Genomic DNA, 18743 nt, shown 5'->3' with positions numbered 1-18743 from the left:
CTGCACCATATGGTGGCATGTCAGTAAGAGACAAACTCTTACAGATAAGACGTCAGTCAACACCTATAGCTTCTTGGTGAGAAAGAAAACTGGCTCACTTTTTCTTTTTTTTTTTTTTTTCCCTCAGGAATAACCACTGTTTTCCTAAATTCACATTCACATATGTCTCTCAGGTCCATATAGAGTGGCTGACTTCTGTTGCTTTACTTCACTAGAAAGAAAACACAACTAAACAACTTAGAAACCAAAGCCATCATTTTTTCTCATGTCTCTCTATCAGGCCTTTGAATGAGGTGACCAGTGGCAGAGGCAGAAATCTACTGATGGACGAGAGACTGTGGGATGACTGAAAGAAGTCTCCACTGAAAATTTATCACTACATCAGGTACATCTCCACTGAAGAGGGAAAGGGCAACTGCTTACTTGCAATGCTGCAAAAGAAACTGAAAAAAGGAGAAAGTACACTTTAACTGATCACTAAACCTCAAAATATGTAGTGAACCCGTTGAATCTGAGAAAAAAATGGCACATTGATTTTGCAGATTATGAAAATTGTATTTAGTTTCTGAAGCACCACTGGAGATTACTTTTCCCCACAGCAATTATGAATCACTATCCAGATCAATAAGAACACATATATCCGAGAGATATTTATTTTCTTGGGTTTGATGAACAATATCTAAAATTAGGAAAGGCCTGTGTTGGAAAAGAAACTATTTTCATTAGTCCTGCTTAAAGAATTATCTACATTTACTGAAAAAAAGAGAATATTAGAAAAGATGTATTAAATAACCTGATGAGGGTTTGTTTGGGTTTTTTTTTCAGATTGCATATTTGATTGACTTTCCATGTAATGTTTTGTGGTTCTGGCAACTTGGGCGCTGCTCTGGCAAAGATTTGCATTGACATTTATTGCATGAGTACTTTCATCATAACAATGGAGTCACTTACATCACACAGAATCAGTCTCATACCCAGCTCTTTTCAGGATTAAGAACCATTTTACACTCACGTACTAAGATATATACACACTAGAAATCAAACTGCATTAACTGACAGCACTCACATAAATATTTATAATGGTAGCTAGAATGAGGCTTAAGCCTAAAAACATTTGTGTAAAGGAATATATTATCTCAAATAAACGCAGGAATTAAATTCGTCTTCCCTCCCAATTTATGCCCCTGTTTGGCTTTACAAGACCAGAAAGACTTTTGCTGGAGTGATCAATAACTATAAATGAGATTACTTTCCTCTCAACTAACCTTTTAGGAGCAGTTCTGTTTCTGAAACAAGTAGACTTTAACAAACAGCCATGAGATTCATTAGCCAGACTCAAAGTTTTCCTTAAGAGAGAGTGGGGCTGCTGAGAACTACTGAGCAGATTCCCAAAGCTGTGTGGTGCAGGACTGTGGCTGAGCTGTGGTGGCCCCAGCAAGGGTTTTCCCAAGGGTTTTCTCTGCATTTCTGAAAATAAAGCAGTACTCTTTTATGTTTTAGAGACAGTATAATTTTATTACAGGCAAGAAAAAGAAAACCTTGTAATAAAAATGTCCTTGCCTGTTTTACTGAAAAAAAATAAAAACTGATAAACCCCATAATTCTAATTTTCATTATCACAGTTTGGAACAAATGAGGATAATCACGGTATATTCAGGGGCTTTTCAATATAAACTATTGTCAGAGTTCTCTGCACTGGTATTACATACAATTCAACAGGATAATTTTTGCAGCATCTATTGCTGGGCTCAATTTAGTTCTTTTGCTATATTTTATTTCTGGAAAAGAAGGCCAAATAGATCTGTATTTTTTACTGGCCTTCTGGATCTTTACTTAATTTGTTTTGGAGGCTGAATGTCAAACCAGAAATTGTCCAAATAAATAAGCTGCAGGATGTAAAGTGACTGTGAAAGACTTGATCAGATATATTGATGAATTTTATTAGTAAAAATGCTTTGAAAAGGACACAAGAGTCTCACCTCATTCTTACAGCCAGCAATAGTGAGAAAGATTAATTTATTATGACTAGAATGGCACACAAACAGTATGAGCCAGTATCCATATACAGTATGGATACTTAAATTTAGTATTCTAGTTGCTATATTGTAAAAAAAATAACAAAAAATTAACATTGCAAGCAGTTTATTGAAATATGTAACACCTTAAAACAAAGATGGATCATTTACAGTCTGCATTTGAGAGGATCATATAAACTTTGGTTTTAAAAAAAGGAAACAAATCTATTCAATCAAGCAGTACTTTCACTTTTCACACTACGTGATTCTCCATTGCTTTTCCAGTAGATTTGCTTGTTACATGTAGAAAAAACTCCATACTGATGCTATAGGTTTGAGTATGACGGATATCTGAAGTTACTTCTTGTATTCTACATGATGCTTACAAAGTCCTATATAAGTAAGACTTTTGCAAGGACCCTTACCCTTGCTTAAAGGATTAATTTGAAGTCTTCCAAATCCATTAAATCAAATTCTAATTAGCTTAAAGTCAATATTCTTTAGGCCTTGCTTATTCTACAAAACAACCATATTTAAACATGGTGGTGAAACATATTTCTTTTAGTCGCCTAAATGGACACAAAATTAATGTGATAATATTATGTTTTAGTAAGCTTAGTACAAACCTAATCTGCAACTCTGATGTTAATTGAAGTGTTCTTGTAATAAGATACTGCTCTGCATGAATTAAGGAACCAGACAGAATCATATTACATATGTGAAGATAACATTTGAATCCACAATACTTTAAAAGTTTTGTTTTGATAGATTTTTTATTTGTATTCCATGCATTTGGAAATGATTTTTGTATGAGTTTTCATTTAATATATTTCCTATGTGTATTGACTTGTATGTGCTCTGTGTGGGACTGTTGGTATAATTACATAAAACCTCAGCACTTTAGAAAAAATGAAGCCTCCTCCATATCATAAATATGCAGCTCCATATTTCAGAGGTAGGGAGTGAACATCAGGCTTTGGTACTGATGATACATGATGTTTGAAACAATTCCCCTATGCTATGCAGAGAAAAATTACAGTTAGAAAGGTACTCTGCTGGGGAAAAAGAATATTCCAAAGCAATGTCCACCAACAGGTTTGTTAAGAAATATGAGTCACTTCAAAAAGGAAAACTGAAAAAGAGAAATTTTTTTCTTAATAATAAGATCACAGCAGAAATCTGAAATTGTTTCTAATTTTTGCAAACAGGAAAAAAACCTCTGTGTGGGAAAGCAAGAAATTAAGATACAAAATAAAAGAATCATAATTAAATAATGCATAAAACTGCTGTCTGTAGCATCACTTTCTATATTGTATAATCTCTTTCAAGTCAGTAGCAGTACTGCTGCATTAATATATGTTAATTTAAATATTTGACATAGTGTACCTCGCTTAGAAAAACTTCCTAATGCATTATAATAAAGCAATTTGAATGTTTCAGCAAAGTAAAATATTCAAATAACATGATCTTTAAAGAAATTAGAAGGAAAGCAAATGCATGCTGTTCTGAAAGTGTTCTTGGGGTATAATGTAAATTATTAAACATTTTAAAGTTGTGTATTTTTTTTAAGGTAACAAATTGAAATGAAGCACAATGATTTTTTTATTACAGCTGTCTTTTCAGCTATATTTCTTTCCATTTGCACATTAGAATGGAATACATTACTACCACTTTGTAGCTTTTATATAATCCTTTTAATCAGCATTTCCATTTTGTTTCTGTAATTTGCAAATTGCCATTCTTTTCAATGAAAATAAATTATGTGCGTAATTTTACCCTTGACAAAATTGTTTACTCTTATTCATTAATCACGTCCCTGGTTTTGTGTATTATCTTAAACCATAAATCCCCAAAGACATAGAGTTATATTTGGTTCGACATTTTCCAACTTTAAATCTTTTGCATTTGTAATGAGAAAACTCTTGGTGTTTATTTTCATAAGGCTGATACAGTAATCCATCTCTACTCTGGAAAGCATTAAAAGTACATTTTCAAGTGCTTCAGTGATGAGGGTTGCTTATTTATTAGCTGAACTCGGGCCTAAAACATGCTACGTCTGACAACAAATGAACACAGAGGAATAAGGCTCTGTCAAGGAGTGACAGAATAGAGACTTTCTCTATTTGTTCAAACAATCAGATCTCACTTTGCTTAAATTTAATGTGAGGTTTGCCATTATCAACACTGGGACCAGACCTCAGCCATTATTTTTCATTTTATTGTACATTATTCTAAATTATATACAGCACACATGGTTAAAAATTGTAAGTTAATTTGCTTTCTATGAAACAGCCCTTTGAATAAAATCACGCTGTAGCTCTCTAAGGCATGAAAAATACTTCTAATTGAATCTGTCTCTGGGTGGGAAAAAATATGGTAAGTGGTGACAAAGAATTGTCAGGGAACATGACTTTGTCATTCTTTTAAGAAAATGTATTTTGAAACTGACCCTGGTTCTAGACTAGAACATTTCTATTGGAAGGGACCTACAGTGATCATCTGGTCCAACTGCCTGACCACTTTGGGGCTGACCAAAAGTTAAAGCACGTTATAAAGGATATTGTCCATATTGCCTCTTGAACATCAACAGGCTTAGGGCATCGACCACCACTCTAAAAAGCCCATTCCAGTGTTTGACCACCCTCTTGGTAAAGAAATGCTTCCTAATGTCCAGTATAATATTCCTCTGGTGCATCGTTGTACCATTCCCATGTTTCCTATCAGTGGATATCAGGGAGAAGAGATGAGCATCTCCCTCTCCACTCTATTTTACTTTTATTCTTCCTGTTAGATAAACCTATTTATACAAATCCCTCCACATTACTGTAAATTGGGCACACATTAGGATTTTATACAGCTAAAATCTCTCTGTAGGAAAAGGGCTGGATCTATAATCAGTTCCTGTGATTATATAAACCCTGTGCACTGCCCATCCACTTTACAGACTAGGTCTCCCTCTCCCCTTATTTTTAATATAGTTTCCTACTTCCTCTTTTCTTTCTGCTGTATCTGCCTTTCACAGGAATGCAATGAGATGCTCTACAAAGAACACCACTGTCCTGGTTTGAGCCAGGATGAAGCCAATTTTCCTTTTTACTGATTTTTTTTTCCTTCAGTGAGCTTTCTTTTAACTAGCAACATTCTGTTCTAGCTAGGCTGATAAGACACTGGAATGTTTTTCTAACTGCTGGGGCTTCAAGGTCGCACCTTCACTCCGCCGGCTCAGACACTACAGGGAGATCTATGACCCCCCCGTAGGAGGCTGAGTTAGACAGACAGCAAAATTGGCCAGAGATATTCCATTCCATATATCTACGTAAGCTCAGAGGAAGGTCAGAGATCACAGAAGACAACTTCCTTCCTTTTTTTCTTCTTCCCTTCCCTTCCGTCCACGGCCGGCGTCCGGGGAGGACTCCATCCATCCAACACTGTCGACCCTTAGGCTCAAGCTCTCCTGACCCTCATCACTCTCTGCTTTCTCCAGCAGCAGCTCTGGGATTTCTCAGGACTGTTTCCAACTCAGGGGAGTGTGGTGGGAGTTCCTGCGGGTGGGGGAGGAGGCGAGAGGCTCCTACACATACCTGAACAAATCTGTATATAATGGTATATATTTTCTTATATCATTAGTGTTTAATTAAAGCTGTGTAGTTTAGTTTTCAATCCAGCCAAGTCTCTCTCTTTTTCTCTCTCTCCTTCCCTACCTGGGTGGGAGGGGGAGGGAATCGAGAGCATTGTTGTCAGACCTGAGTCAAGTGGTGACAACCACCCGACATGCAAGACATGGTCTTTATATACTTAAGGAAAGGGGGTGGGAAGTAAACACATTTGGTGATACTCACTTTCAGTGATACAGATTTCTGTTGTTGTAGACAGAATATTTTACTCTCCTTCTCTGAGAAGATTTCCCCAAATTCAAATTCCTCTGCCTTTGTTTCTACAGCTTTAAACCTTCTCAGAATTCCTCCTCTCCCTGAGAACAGCACAACACAGGTAAATACAAAGATAATTGTTTTCCTAAAAATAGAAAAGGTGGCTCTGACCTTCACAGACTTAAACAGAAATAGAGTACAGATCTTTAAAGAGTTACATCAGCATGATGGAATCTTCTTGAGGCTTACTATATACTTAAAATTTTAGAATATATTCTTCTAGATCACTTCCTTCTATCAAAATACAGCATACTTTTTTAATCCTTTCATCAGATCATTACTAGATAGCCTCTAGAGGCAGAAACAGAACAGTAAATATCAAATGCAATTTATATTCAAAATAAACTCTTGTTTCTGAAATGTATAAGCATTACTATTAGCATTTTATTATTCCATCCAAGGAATATCACTCTCGGTGTCCACTATTCTCCACAATGAACACATACAGGAGAAAATACTTAAGATCAATCACTGTTTAAGAAATATAACATTGTAAAATGAAGAAAAAAAAAATATCTCTCTACTCATTACTGTAATAGGATAGAATTCTATATTGAAAACCTAAATAGTTATGATGCTAATGAATTAAATAACTTGTATGTTACTTTGAAAGCACAGATTGCTGCATTACATTCATTATTTCTGTACTCAGCCTTAGTAAGGCCCAAACTGGAGCAACATGTCTAGTTTTTGACCTTGTAACCCAGATTAAAAAAAATAAATATATATATAGACCAACTTGATGGTGAATGAGGGATGAATTCCAGTTTGAGAATGAAAGCTAAGAGGGCTCAAAGCCCCTCAGCTTTTAAGTAAGGACCTTAAAGAACTAGACAAAAAGAAATTGTGGGAAAACATAAAAACATCCTTCAAATAGAAGACTGATGTGCAATGACATTCTCACATCTGCTAGGAACAGAAAAAGATGTAAGAAAAAAGGATGCATTAGAGCAACACAGACTTTGTTTTGACATGGAGGAGGGAAGAGAAAACTCATTGTATTCTGTGTGTAAGGACTGTTAAACACTGGAAGAAATTGCCTCAGTGGCTCTTCAGTCCTTTCCAGAAGTTAGACAATTGACTTTTAGGGATGTTTGCAGTCAGATTGATCCTGCTCCAGGGCAAGAAGATGACTGTCTTTAGGACTTTCCCAGTTCTGTTATCTTCAAGTCTGTAGTTTTCTACTTGTGGCATTTCCCACTCTTGTTCGAGACCTCTGTTCTTGGTGCAGACTGTGTACTGAAATACATCAGATTTCTCTTTTCTGCAGTCATTACCAAGTGTCAGGCCTGAAATGCAGTCCTGTAACCTACCTGAACAACTCAGAAATCCTCATAATATTTGAATTAAACAAATTCCAATTTTAGTCATAACGAAATTGAATCCATGAGTTATTAAGTTATATGCACATGAATGCACCATGAATGAATGGGAAATAAGGACTGAGGATTTAGGAGTCCTACTCTGGATTTTATGTAAAAATAAAATACTGATGTTTAAAAAAAAACAACACAAAAAAACCCAAAACAAAACCCAACAAAAACAAAACAACACAAAACAAAACAACAAGCTAACAAAAAAAAACCAAAAACAAACACCCAAAAAAACAGAAGAAAGAGGGCAGTGCCCCATAGATCAGAGAAACTGCACAGTTCTCTCACCATAAAATACATACAGGTCTACTTTGGAAGTATAGCTTCCCCAAAAGTCCATGTTTCCAGTACAATTCCTTTTGACTAAACGTAACATACAACCAGCTTGAAAAGAAAAATCTTTTAAAAATACTTTTTATAACACCTTTAGCCAACTAGTCAGAGTTTTTAAATATATACTCACTAAGGGTTCAGCAATCAGTCTCGGCTATTAAACACTCCAACAAAAATCACCATTTTTAATTTCCTTCTTTCATGTTGCATGGGGACAACTTGAGTTAGATTACAAGATCTGAGAGAGGTGATAAGGACAATAGGCAGGTTTTTGAGAGATTCTGAGCACCTGGTGGATTGCTGTCTGTTTAACCTTTTAATGAACTCTGGATTTAGTATTGGGAATCTTGTCTCTTCAGCAGCATGAGTCTCATATCTATGCTGGTGAGACTGTGAATGTAACCAATATATTACTGAGGTGCCAGATATAATCAGATGTCCTACTCCCAACAGGATGCTATTAACTGATATGTGTGTGATTCTGCTGAAGAAGTTAATGTGTCCATATTTTTTGCCATATAAGAAAAAATAATAAACAACCCAATAAACAGTTAAGCTTCTGACATAGCTAGAAATTAATCAAATCTTAAATCCCGGTCAATAGTCAAGTATGTTAACTGGGCTTCTCTACCTAGTGACAAGGCATCCCATGTGTCACAGAGGGACGCCTTAAAAATTAAGTATGATTTTACTCAATTTTTAAAGGTCTCCTATAGAAATAGTAAGTGCTAGTGACTGTTTTTCAAAGCAAATATATTCTTGAAAGCTTTACTTCTCTCACACAGAACCAGGATATCCTTGAAGTGAATTAGTGTTGTTAGATGTATGTGTGCTAAAGCATCGCTCTGTAATAAGTCAGAGGCCTGCTTCTGTATAGCCTTGGTTTGTTCCTCTGATGGTTCCTTCTAAATGCCCTAAACTTAAAAAACCAGAACAAAATCCTGCAATCATCTTTAACTTTAAACATGAGAAGAATCCCACTGAAAGTAGCATTTCATGCAAAATCCCAGAAACGTGTTGTACCTGTATGACTACCATCAACTACTAGCAAGTTTTTCTTTTAAGTTGTGATTGTGAGGTCAGGGATGAAGTGAGCTTTATGCCTTCTAGGCCCTTTGCGTTAAACAGGGACAGCATCCTTATTCCAGAACCACCACATTGTATTTGAATCTGATTATTGATCCACAGTGCAAGAGAGGAAGCAGAAGAGTAGTACTGCATGATCAGGAGTTGCCTGTAGGATAGAAGATGTGTGGTGGCTTTTCAGGAGTTGTTAAGGGTGGTTGTCCAAAATTAAAACGTTTCATGTTTCTTCAAATTCTTATTTTATTTTCACATATCACTATTGCATACTCTTCTGCGGCAATATGAGGGACCCTTTTCTTTGTTAAACTCTTATAGCCTTTGCCTAAATAGACAAATGGCTGCAACTGCACAGTCAGGAAAAGACACAACTGACAAAGTCAACTTAGTGTCTTAGGAAAATAAAACCAAAGCTTGAGGAAAGTAGAATAGATGGAAGGTTTCACGATGTTTCAAGGTTAACTTGCAGGGATGCTCCATTGTATCGTAATGCTGCCCTCTTAAGGACAAAGAAAACAAGGAGCTGGAGTACCCGTCTTGCTCAGAGGCCTACAACTTCGGTGTCACAGCTAATATTCATTTAAGGTATTTTGGCATGGTTCTCATGCCTTGATATATTTATTTCACACTCTGGGAATGTTAGCATATTCCCATGCTCTAAAACTACATGGTGTTAGGAGTCTTTTGCATGGAAAGCAGGCATGAGGCAGGATGAAAAACAAAACACCCCTTTGCACACCTGTAAAAGACTTTGACACGTCGGATCTCACACTTTTGAGTGTTCCCTGCAATTCACTAAACACGAGGCCACCAAGTGCAGGCAGCACCTACTGCCCTGTTCTGCCTGGTCTTGGAAACTTAAAATATTATCAGTTAGGACTTGATAGCCCAAAAGGTCATCTTCAGTTATGACATCTATGAGTAACTCACGGTACCATCAAGCTCTCATTTATCTCCTCTTTTCCCAGAACTGAAAACAAATTCTCTTTTTTGTTTTTTTTTAGTCTTTCTTGTTGTCATAATTCTGATTTAAATTTCAGCTTCACACACCTGAAATTTAACTTGCTGAATCTCTCACTTGGTGAGTGTTGTTCCTCAATACAAAGTGATTTAAGATTAAGTATGATTAGTATCTTTATGTTGAAAATTCTGAGATAGCTTGTCATAAATGGTAATATAAATGTGCAAGACTCACAAAACCTGGATGTTCAAGACTGCATGCAATTGACAATGAACTCAGTGACCAGGGCGTTGGACTAGATGCTCTTCAAAGGTCCCTTCCAACCCAAACCACTGTACGATTCTATCAATGAATATATTATTTGCAGTATCTGTCAAGGTGTTTCACTACTGCAGTGTGTTGTTTTGTTTGTTATGAGGTTTCACTACAAAACATTTTACAGGCATAGCAAGCAAAGTAATACATTTAAAATTACCAAATCTAAACACAATTTTGGAAGCTGTATGAGTGAAAATAAAAGAGAAAAAAAAGAAGTCATTCTGGAGTAAGAGAACTGTACTGATATTATCTGCAACTCAGACATACTTTAAGTTAATGTGAGGATAGAGTGAAGCAGCAGCTGTGGGTGAACCCTTGAACCTACTGCAATCATTTGAAACTGTGGTCATTTACTTCAGTGGGGCAGGAATTTGCTCTGTGTTCCTTAATTGAGCAGCTTTAGGAAGATAAAATGTCTTGTGCTCAGGGCTCCCAGGTTGCAGCCTCATCTTTATAGCTGTGATCACTGTTGTGTGCCAGACCTTGGATCAATCTATTTCTGTATTTATTTGTTTATTTATTTCTTCATATATTTATTATATATATATATAAAACATATGTATGCATCATCATACATATTTCATTCATACATATAATGTATGGTGTATATGACATATATAGTGTGCATATATATATGCACATACACAAAAGCATTAGAAAGTATATTAATATCCACAGGAGATGCTGAGGGACTTTGAAATAAGCTGCTATAAAATGGTCTGAGGCAAAATTACGCAATCCATGTCTTTCTTGCTCTGACCCCCTAAGTGCTCATCCTGTCCTACTATTAGCATTAGTGAATTTTATTCCTATTTTCTGTGTATTTTCCTGTCCAGTCCATTTTCTAATCATAGAATCATAGAACGGTTAAGGTGGCAAGGGACCTTAAAGATCATCAGGTTTCAACCTCCCTGCCTGGGCTGGGACACCTCCCACTAGACCAGCCTCATCCAACCTGGCCTTAAACATCTCCAGGGCAGGGGCTTCTACAGCCTCTCTGGGAGAACTATTCCAGTGCCTTACTACCCTCATGGTGAAGAATTTCTTCCTAATACCTAACCTAAATCTCCCCTCTCTCAGTTTAAAACCATTACCCCTTGTCCTATCACTATATTCTCTGATGAAAAGCCCCCTTCAGTTACTGGAAGGCCACTATAAGGTCTCCCCGGACCCTTTTCTTCTCCAGGCTAAACAGCCCCAACTCCCTCAGCCTGTCTTCATAGCAGAGGTGTTCCAGCCCTCTGATCATCTTGGTGGACCTTCCCCAACAGCTCCATGTCTTTCCTGTACTGAGGGCTCCAGAGCTGTATGCAGTACTCTAGAGCAGAGGGGCAGAATCCCCCCTCTGGCCCTGCTGGCCACACTTCTTTTGATGCAACCCAGGATGCGGTTGGCACTCCAGGCTGCGTACGCACACTGGCCACTCATGTCGAGCTTCTGATCTACTACCACCTCCAAGTCCTTTTCTTTGGGACTGCTCTTTATCCATTCTCCACCCAGCCTGTATTTGTGCCTGGGGTTGTGCTGACCCAGGTGCAGGACCTTGCACTTGTCCTTGTTGAACTTCATGAGGTTGGCACTGGTCCACCTCTCCAGCCTGTCAAGGTCCCTCTGGATGGCCTCCCTTCCCTCTTGGATGTCAACCACACCACACAGCTTGGTATCATCAGCAAACTTGCTGAGGATACACTCAATCCCACTGTCCATGTCTCCAACAAGGATGCTGAAGAGCACTGGTCTGAGTACTGACCCCTGAGGAATGCCACTCATCACTTGTGTCTACTTGGACACTGAACCATTGACCACAACTCTCTGGGTGTGGCCATCTAGCCAATACTCGGATACTGGACTTCTCTGTTGAATTTTTAAACATATGTGATAGGTCAGGTTATTTAAATTTCTCTCATCTGTATTTCCTTGAGCATAGCAAACTGAATTTTAATACAGAAGTATATTGTATCTCATTCAACTATTTGAGTATATTCCCAAAAGCATTTAACTCTGAAATACCAAATCATCGAGCAAGACTGCAAAAATCAAGTCATAATTTTATATCATCAAAACATAATTCTTTTCTTGTAATAAAAACTGCTGCTCTGCACTGCTGCTATGGTTATACACCCCTGCTTCCCCACCTGCAAAGCACGACACTTACAGCTGTGCACAGAAAGGCAATGATGGAAAAGATGACTTGCATTAAATGTTTCATAACTATTGGTCTCAATTCAAATACTTGTTATATTATTCTATTTATGGCCACACAAGTATTTTTAAATATGAGATTTATTTGCAGAGTAATTGAACCGGACATTTCCATCTTTTCTGAATCAAAATAAAGTTTTGATGGTGTCACAGGTCTACAGAGAGAAAAGAATGGCAAAGAGGAATGAGGAGGTCCTGCAAAAGCAGCTGTCAAGCCCAGCTATTTAAGCATCCCGAGTCTAACCTAACTAGACACTATATTCAACCACAGAGAACATAATTAAGTCAATGCAACTCTCATCTGTTTACTTTTCTCCAAACATGGTGCTTCCTTTCAGGCAGCACTTTCTTTCTAATTGCACTGTGACAATACCCATCAAAACACCATTTTGTTATGTTACCTGGAGGCAGACTGCACTGTTCTTTTTTTTTTATTACCAAAGCCACCAAGAAATTAAGCCTCTGGGTTTGTTTTGTGGTGTTTTTTTAACAGCTCTATATGTACAGTGTTGCTTATTTCATAGTGTTGCTTATACTCTACAAAGACTTGGATAATAGAGTATCAGCAGTGTTTGTCTACTTACACAAGAAGGCATTTCTAAGGCACATGGAAAACGTGGAGATGATTGGTGGCAACCAACATGGCTTCACCAAGGGTCAATCATCCCTGGCAAATTTGGTGGCCATTTACGATGGGGTCACAGCATCGGTGGATAAGGGAAGAGCAACTGACATCACCTGCCTGGACTTGTGCAAAGCATTCAACCCTGTCCCGCATGACACCCTGGTCTCTATATTGGAGAGATATGGATGGACTGTTCAGCAGGTAAGGAATTGGCCGGTGAGGGGCAGATGGAACTAGATGGATCCTTAAGGTTTCTTTCTACCCAAACCATCTGCTGCTACGGCTCTCTCCAGGAGGGCCCTGGCAGTGCAGCACTGACAAGCTGCCGTCGCCCTCATCAAGGCGAGCTGCTCCTTCTCCCTCCCACCTGCTCCCCTCACCCGCTCTCAGCACCCCCCGGATGGCCGGCATTTGCCGGGAATGCACTGGCGCTCCCGGTGAGCCGCAGCTGGGGCTGGTCCCCGCAGGAACCCCTCTGTCTCCACGCCTGCCCCCAAGCACGCAAAAGCCTGGGCACGAAACACTTTTTTTTTTTTTTTTTAATCTGCGCGTTTAAACACGCCTCTAGCCAAACCACCTTGCGCTCATCCCTCTAAACTCCCCGCTGGCTGCCGGGGGCTGCACCGCGCAGCCCCCCTGGCACCGGCGGCCCGTCAGCCCCGGGCGCCGCGCAGGTGAGGGCGGCCCCGCCGCCGCGGGCCGAGCCAGGGCGGAGCCAGGGCGGGAGCGGCCCCGGCTGCACCGCACCGCCCCGCACCGCCCCGCGCCGCAGGAAGCGCCGCCCGCGCCCCTTTCTCCTCCTCCTCCTCCTCCTCGTCCTCTTCCTCCGCCCGCCTCCCCGCGGCGGTGTCTCGGCGATGCAGCCGCACTTCTCCTTCGCCGACTGCGACGTGATGGGCTTTGACCTGGACCACACGCTCTGCCGGTACCAGCTCCCGCTGAGCGCTCGGGTGAGTGCGGGCCGGCGCGGCGGGGCCCGGGAGCCGCGGGCCGGGGGCAGCCCGCTCTGCCCAGCCCGCTCTGCCCAGCCCGCTCTGCCCCGCTCGCCGCCGCCTGCCCGAGCGAAAGGGGAAGTACAAGAGAGCGGGGCGGCGGGTCCGCGGGGGCCGGGACCCCCGTTGCGGCGGCAGCGAGTCCTGAGCCTGCTGGCCCAAGTCTCCATGGAGAAACTGAAGCGCACGTCTCGCCGGCCGCGTCCGCAGCGGGCCTGTGCCCGAGCGAAGGGGACAGCCATGTCTTCCTTGCAGACGGTGCTTCTCGAGAGCTTTCCGAGCGGTAGCGGCGCTGAGGAGGAGGTAGAGCCTCCTCCCGCCAAATCTAGAGATGCTGCAGGCAGAGCAAGGAGCCCGCAGCGCTTTCCCTCGGCGGCCTTGGCAAACTTTCTGGTGCTTAAAAAAAACCGCCGAGCTCAAGGGCGCTCAACACCTCTGTCTTAGCCCTGTTGTCCCCCGCGGAGAGGAACTGCTGTCATGTGCTGTGCCTTCCCGCCTTTGGCACTTCTTTTTTTTTTTTTTCCCTCCCCCCTGCTGGCACGTATTAAAGTCCCTGAGAGTCTTCCATTGACTCATTCTTGTTAATTTCTGGACTTTGCCATGAAACTCTCTTGTGGCATGGATGCTCATGGTGTCCCTTCTCCCCTTTTATTTGCCTCCATTCACCTGCAGTACTTTTAGCACTGCATGGGACTCCTACACTAATTGGAAGTTACTTAATAATTTCATACAGAAACAGTGTTTATGAGGTGTGCCATTTATAAATAGGCACGATTCAGTGTGTCCTGTGCTGAAAAATTGTATTACTTCCTTTAGTTGTGAGTGACTTTCTGTAGAGGGGCATCTTTCTTACAAAACAGGGTTTATTAATAGCAAGTTAGAAAATGTATGTGCTCTTCAGTTTCTTCTGGAAATTATGCAACTCTAGGATTACCTTCCATCTTCTTTCTGTTATGCCACACACAATACAACTTACACAGGCAAATTCTTCTTGAAGAGAGTTTTGTCCCATGAAGGCAAACAGACAATTGAGAACTAGAAGAGTTAAACCCACAAACAAAAAATTTAAAGATAAAAATCTCAAAAGCGTTTACTAAACTTAGTTCACTCTTCATTCTCTCACAGCAGTCAAACTGACACATGCCATCCTTATTTCATGGAAATAAGAAGATACTTAGAGAGGCTGACAAGCACAGCTGAAGATGCAGTTATTTCTTACTCTTTCTGTGTTGGCCTTCAGATTAGTTTTTCTCAGATACTCATTCCAGTTTTTGTAATAATAAAAAAAAAAAAGGCCAGAGGACAGCTTTACTGAAAGAACCATGGGGAAAAAGAGAGCAATTTCTATTTTTGGATGGTCTTTAAGGATCTGGTAGTGTGTACCTAGATTTTCTTGTACGACCTCACCAGCACATTACATTAATGAATCGCTACTGTTGTACCAGCCTTTAATGGTGTTCTTTGTAGTCACTAGAAGTAGTAACAATGTACCTAGCAGTTGACTGCTTCAAAATATGTTCCTTTGAGTGCTTTTAAAATGTCTTCAAAGAGTAGTTGTTTATTGATTTGGAAGCCGCTTGTTTAGTCTTGCTAACATTGACATTTAAAATTAAAAACCAAAACAAAACAGGATTAAGGAGGGGAAGCATTGACAAGTCTTAAGTACTTGCAGCCTTGCAGTTTTGCAGTTTTGATGCAGAGGGCAATAAGGTAGAATGCTGAAAACTTGGTTATGCTGGACACATGGCACCACAGCTGTTGTGTGAGCATCTGCCATGGCACGGATAACTTTGGGCACTAATTCCTAGTAGTGGAGGCTGTGGGACAGGACTCTTAGCTCCCTGGTTTGATTTCACTTAGGAGGAACTAACACTTGCATCTTGACACTTTCCAAGGAACCAGTATCTTTGATCTTGCTCAATATAATTAATGCATCTTTTTTTTCATTTGTAGCTGATATATGATAGTTTTGCCCAGTATCTGGTTACAGAGAAGGGTTATGACAAAGATCTGCTGACTCTAGCTCCAGACAACTTAGACTTCTGGTGAGTATGTTGAGAAGAATGGAAACTTTCTTCATAACTTCCTTTATGCTGTAACTTTTACAAAGGTTGGAAAACAACTTCTCATATTAGGTAGGTTGTTGATATGATTGTCAAGTCCAATAGATAAATCCAAATTTCCAGTTTTAAATACTTGTTCAAACAAGTAGTCATGAGATATTTCTAGCGTGGTATTTTGAAGAGAAAATTGGGCATCCAGGCTTGCTGTGTCTGTGGTTCTAGCTGTCTAGACACAAGCCTTTCAGTCTGACTTATTTTAGTCTCTTATTTTATAAACCTCCTTTGTCTCCTACCTTCAATTCAACTTGTAAATCTAGTAAGTGTTTATTTAAATAATGCACATATTATTGTGTAAAGGTTTTGATCAGTTGTTTTTACAATTCAGTACTTGACTGTACAGTTTCCAATGAGATCGATTCCAGCTTTCATGAGACAAGCAATGGTATCTGTATTTCTCATATTTTGAGGCCTCTGATGCATGAAATCTTGTGTTAAGATCTAGGAATCTTTGACTCTTATTGAAGCTGGAGGTTCATTAACATGGTCCTGTAAGACTGCAATGCTCAAGCCCAGGGTTGGTGCTACTCACTCAGGGGTCAGTTGTGAAAGGCTGGGGTTTGCTTGCTGCCTTTGTGGCATATCTCCTCTCCTGTGGGTGCATTATGACACAGGATGAAGGTGCAGTTTCATTATTATTCTAGCCACTGAACTCTGAATTAATTTTTCAAACAACCTAAGCAAACGTAGATTCGATTATCTGGAAGGTACAGATTTACTAGCAGACTTATGAACTTGCCTAGTGTCTGTTCTACACTGTCGACTCTTCACCTTGTTAGTGCTGGCTAGCATGGCAATCACAGAACAGTCATGGTTGGAAAGCACCTCTGAGATCACCAAGTCCAAAAAATGCTGCTTCAGCTTTCGTTCCTTGGATATTTGGTTGCCTCATTTAGAACTACATACTCTACATACTACATCTCCCTCCCTTCATTATTTGTGCTATTGGTCTAGTAATAAGAAGTAGAAGAGTTGCCTCCAAGAAAAATTATTTAAGCCACTTCTGTTACAGAAGTATATCAAGTTTCTTGGTTGTATATGTTTGGACCTTAATCCTTCAACCTTATCTATATGAACAGTCACTGAACTCCCTGAGCAAAGAAACTGGGTTTCTTTAGTAGGAATCTACTATGTAAGTGAAATGCAGTCCTCATTGTAGTAATACGTATTTGCTTGTATGAGGCATTATTCAAACATGGAAGTATTTGAAAGGTTGTAGTTTTGCTGCTTTTGTATAGCATCATTGTACAGCTTCTGTAACTGCATTTCAATATTCTGATATATAACAAGGCATTCCTCTCAAAGCATTATTTTTTTGTTTCTTACTTAAAATATATTTTTTTCTTAGTTGTAAAGGCTTGGTGTTGGATATTGAAGAAGGAAACTTTGTGAAACTTGCAGAAGATGGAACAGTTTTAAGGTAATATCGTCAATGTTTTTACCATTAAACAAACACCAGAACTTTACCCTCTTTCTGAAAGCCATCTCTTAGTTTTATTAAATATTTAAAATACTCATTTCAGCATAGATTCCGTTATTAGATGTAAAAATTTTAATACTTTGTGGTATTGTGGTGTTCAGTTTCTCAGTGTTACTGTAGCAGTCTTTTTGCGATATTTTGACATTCTCTGCTACTAAGGAATATCTAATTTTTAGTAAAAAGGAAGGCTGAGCGCATACTGATCTGGAAAGTAAATTCACTTTTTTGATTGCTATGAATGTACTCTTTCTCCCATTCTGCTAAGATACAGGGCAAGAATTTCCTTGATTTATGAGTAACCTCACAGTCAGTGCTAATTACAAATGATAATGATGGGAGCACTAGTATCTTTTTAAGATACACATTCAACATTCTGCAGAACATATAATTTAAATAGCCTGAGGTAAAGGAAAGATAGAAACTGACACATTCGTTTCCGAAGCCTGAGATTTTTTCCTCTTAAAAGCTGGATTTTGCCTTCCATCATCTTTTCAGTACGTCCTTTGTTCCTCGTTAGTCCTTTTTTTTAAACATAGACTACAGTTTTGAATTGCAAATCTGAAAAGGAAATCTATCTGAAGTATGTAAATTCCAGTCCCATTCCCCCCCTTTTTTTTTTTTCCAAATTGGAAATCTGCAATTAGTACTTAAGATAGACTCTACTTTTTCTTTCTGTTAGCATATGGGAGAGGAGTTTGAAGATGCTAGGGAAAATCCGATCTCATTGAAAGAAGGGAAGATATGCCTGTGAGTTTCTGCTGTGTATCCCAAAACTGATTTAATATCATGAATTTTGGAGTGCTAAAGACTGGACGGTATACCACAGTAAAGGGAAGAGTGGTACAGGATTAGTCCTCCTAGCGTTGTCTGCATTTGCTTCAAAACTGGAGCTGGTGCATTCTTTCGGGGGCCTAATTTGATGTTCAAGCTAGTTGATTTTTAATTCCTAAAAAGGCTTGTGCGTACTTATGTATTTCACAGCTGCTTGCAGCGCTCAAACTAGCACTTTTCTGTAGTTCTGCCCTGCACTCTGTGAATGTTACCAGGCTTCAGAATCATGTATAGGCTTTCCACGCTGTTTTATTGTGCAGTGTATATTGAAAGTTCAAGTATAGCGAGTGTGTGTGTCCTCACACAATTGAGAACATTCGAGCAATACAGAGTGATTGTGTTAGCAGGTGAGGCACAGTAGCTGTGCCCCCAGCCAACCAAACCTCTGTGTAGTAGGGCTTTTACTGAGGACTGTGATGTATATGATAAAAGCTTAGGTCCTGCAAAACGTTTAAGTTATAAAGAGAGTTACTTCTGATCA

The 18743-nt window shown here is 39.6% G+C and overlaps 1 protein-coding gene across 2 annotated transcripts in view; it reads left to right on the top strand.

The window, feature by feature from the left end:
* Positions 1–13642: 13642 nt before the first annotated feature.
* The window catches only part of NT5DC1 (5'-nucleotidase domain containing 1), a 135755-nt gene continuing 130654 nt past the window's right edge, over positions 13643–18743 (top strand). For both annotated transcript variants that reach the window (XM_051614125.1, XM_051614124.1), the window contains exons 1-3: positions 13643–13789; positions 15785–15876; positions 17300–17371. In XM_051614125.1, the coding sequence (XP_051470085.1) occupies positions 13697–13789; positions 15785–15876; positions 17300–17371 (257 nt within the window). In that variant the 5' untranslated portion in view covers positions 13643–13696. The remainder of the gene's footprint in view (positions 13790–15784; positions 15877–17299; positions 17372–18743) is intronic.

Source organism: Apus apus, chromosome 3, assembly GCF_020740795.1.
Source record: "Apus apus isolate bApuApu2 chromosome 3, bApuApu2.pri.cur, whole genome shotgun sequence".
Classification (NCBI taxonomy): Eukaryota; Metazoa; Chordata; class Aves; order Apodiformes; family Apodidae; genus Apus; species Apus apus.
The sequence above is the reverse complement of the archived record's forward strand: the minus strand, read 5'-3'. Positions and strand labels throughout refer to the sequence as shown.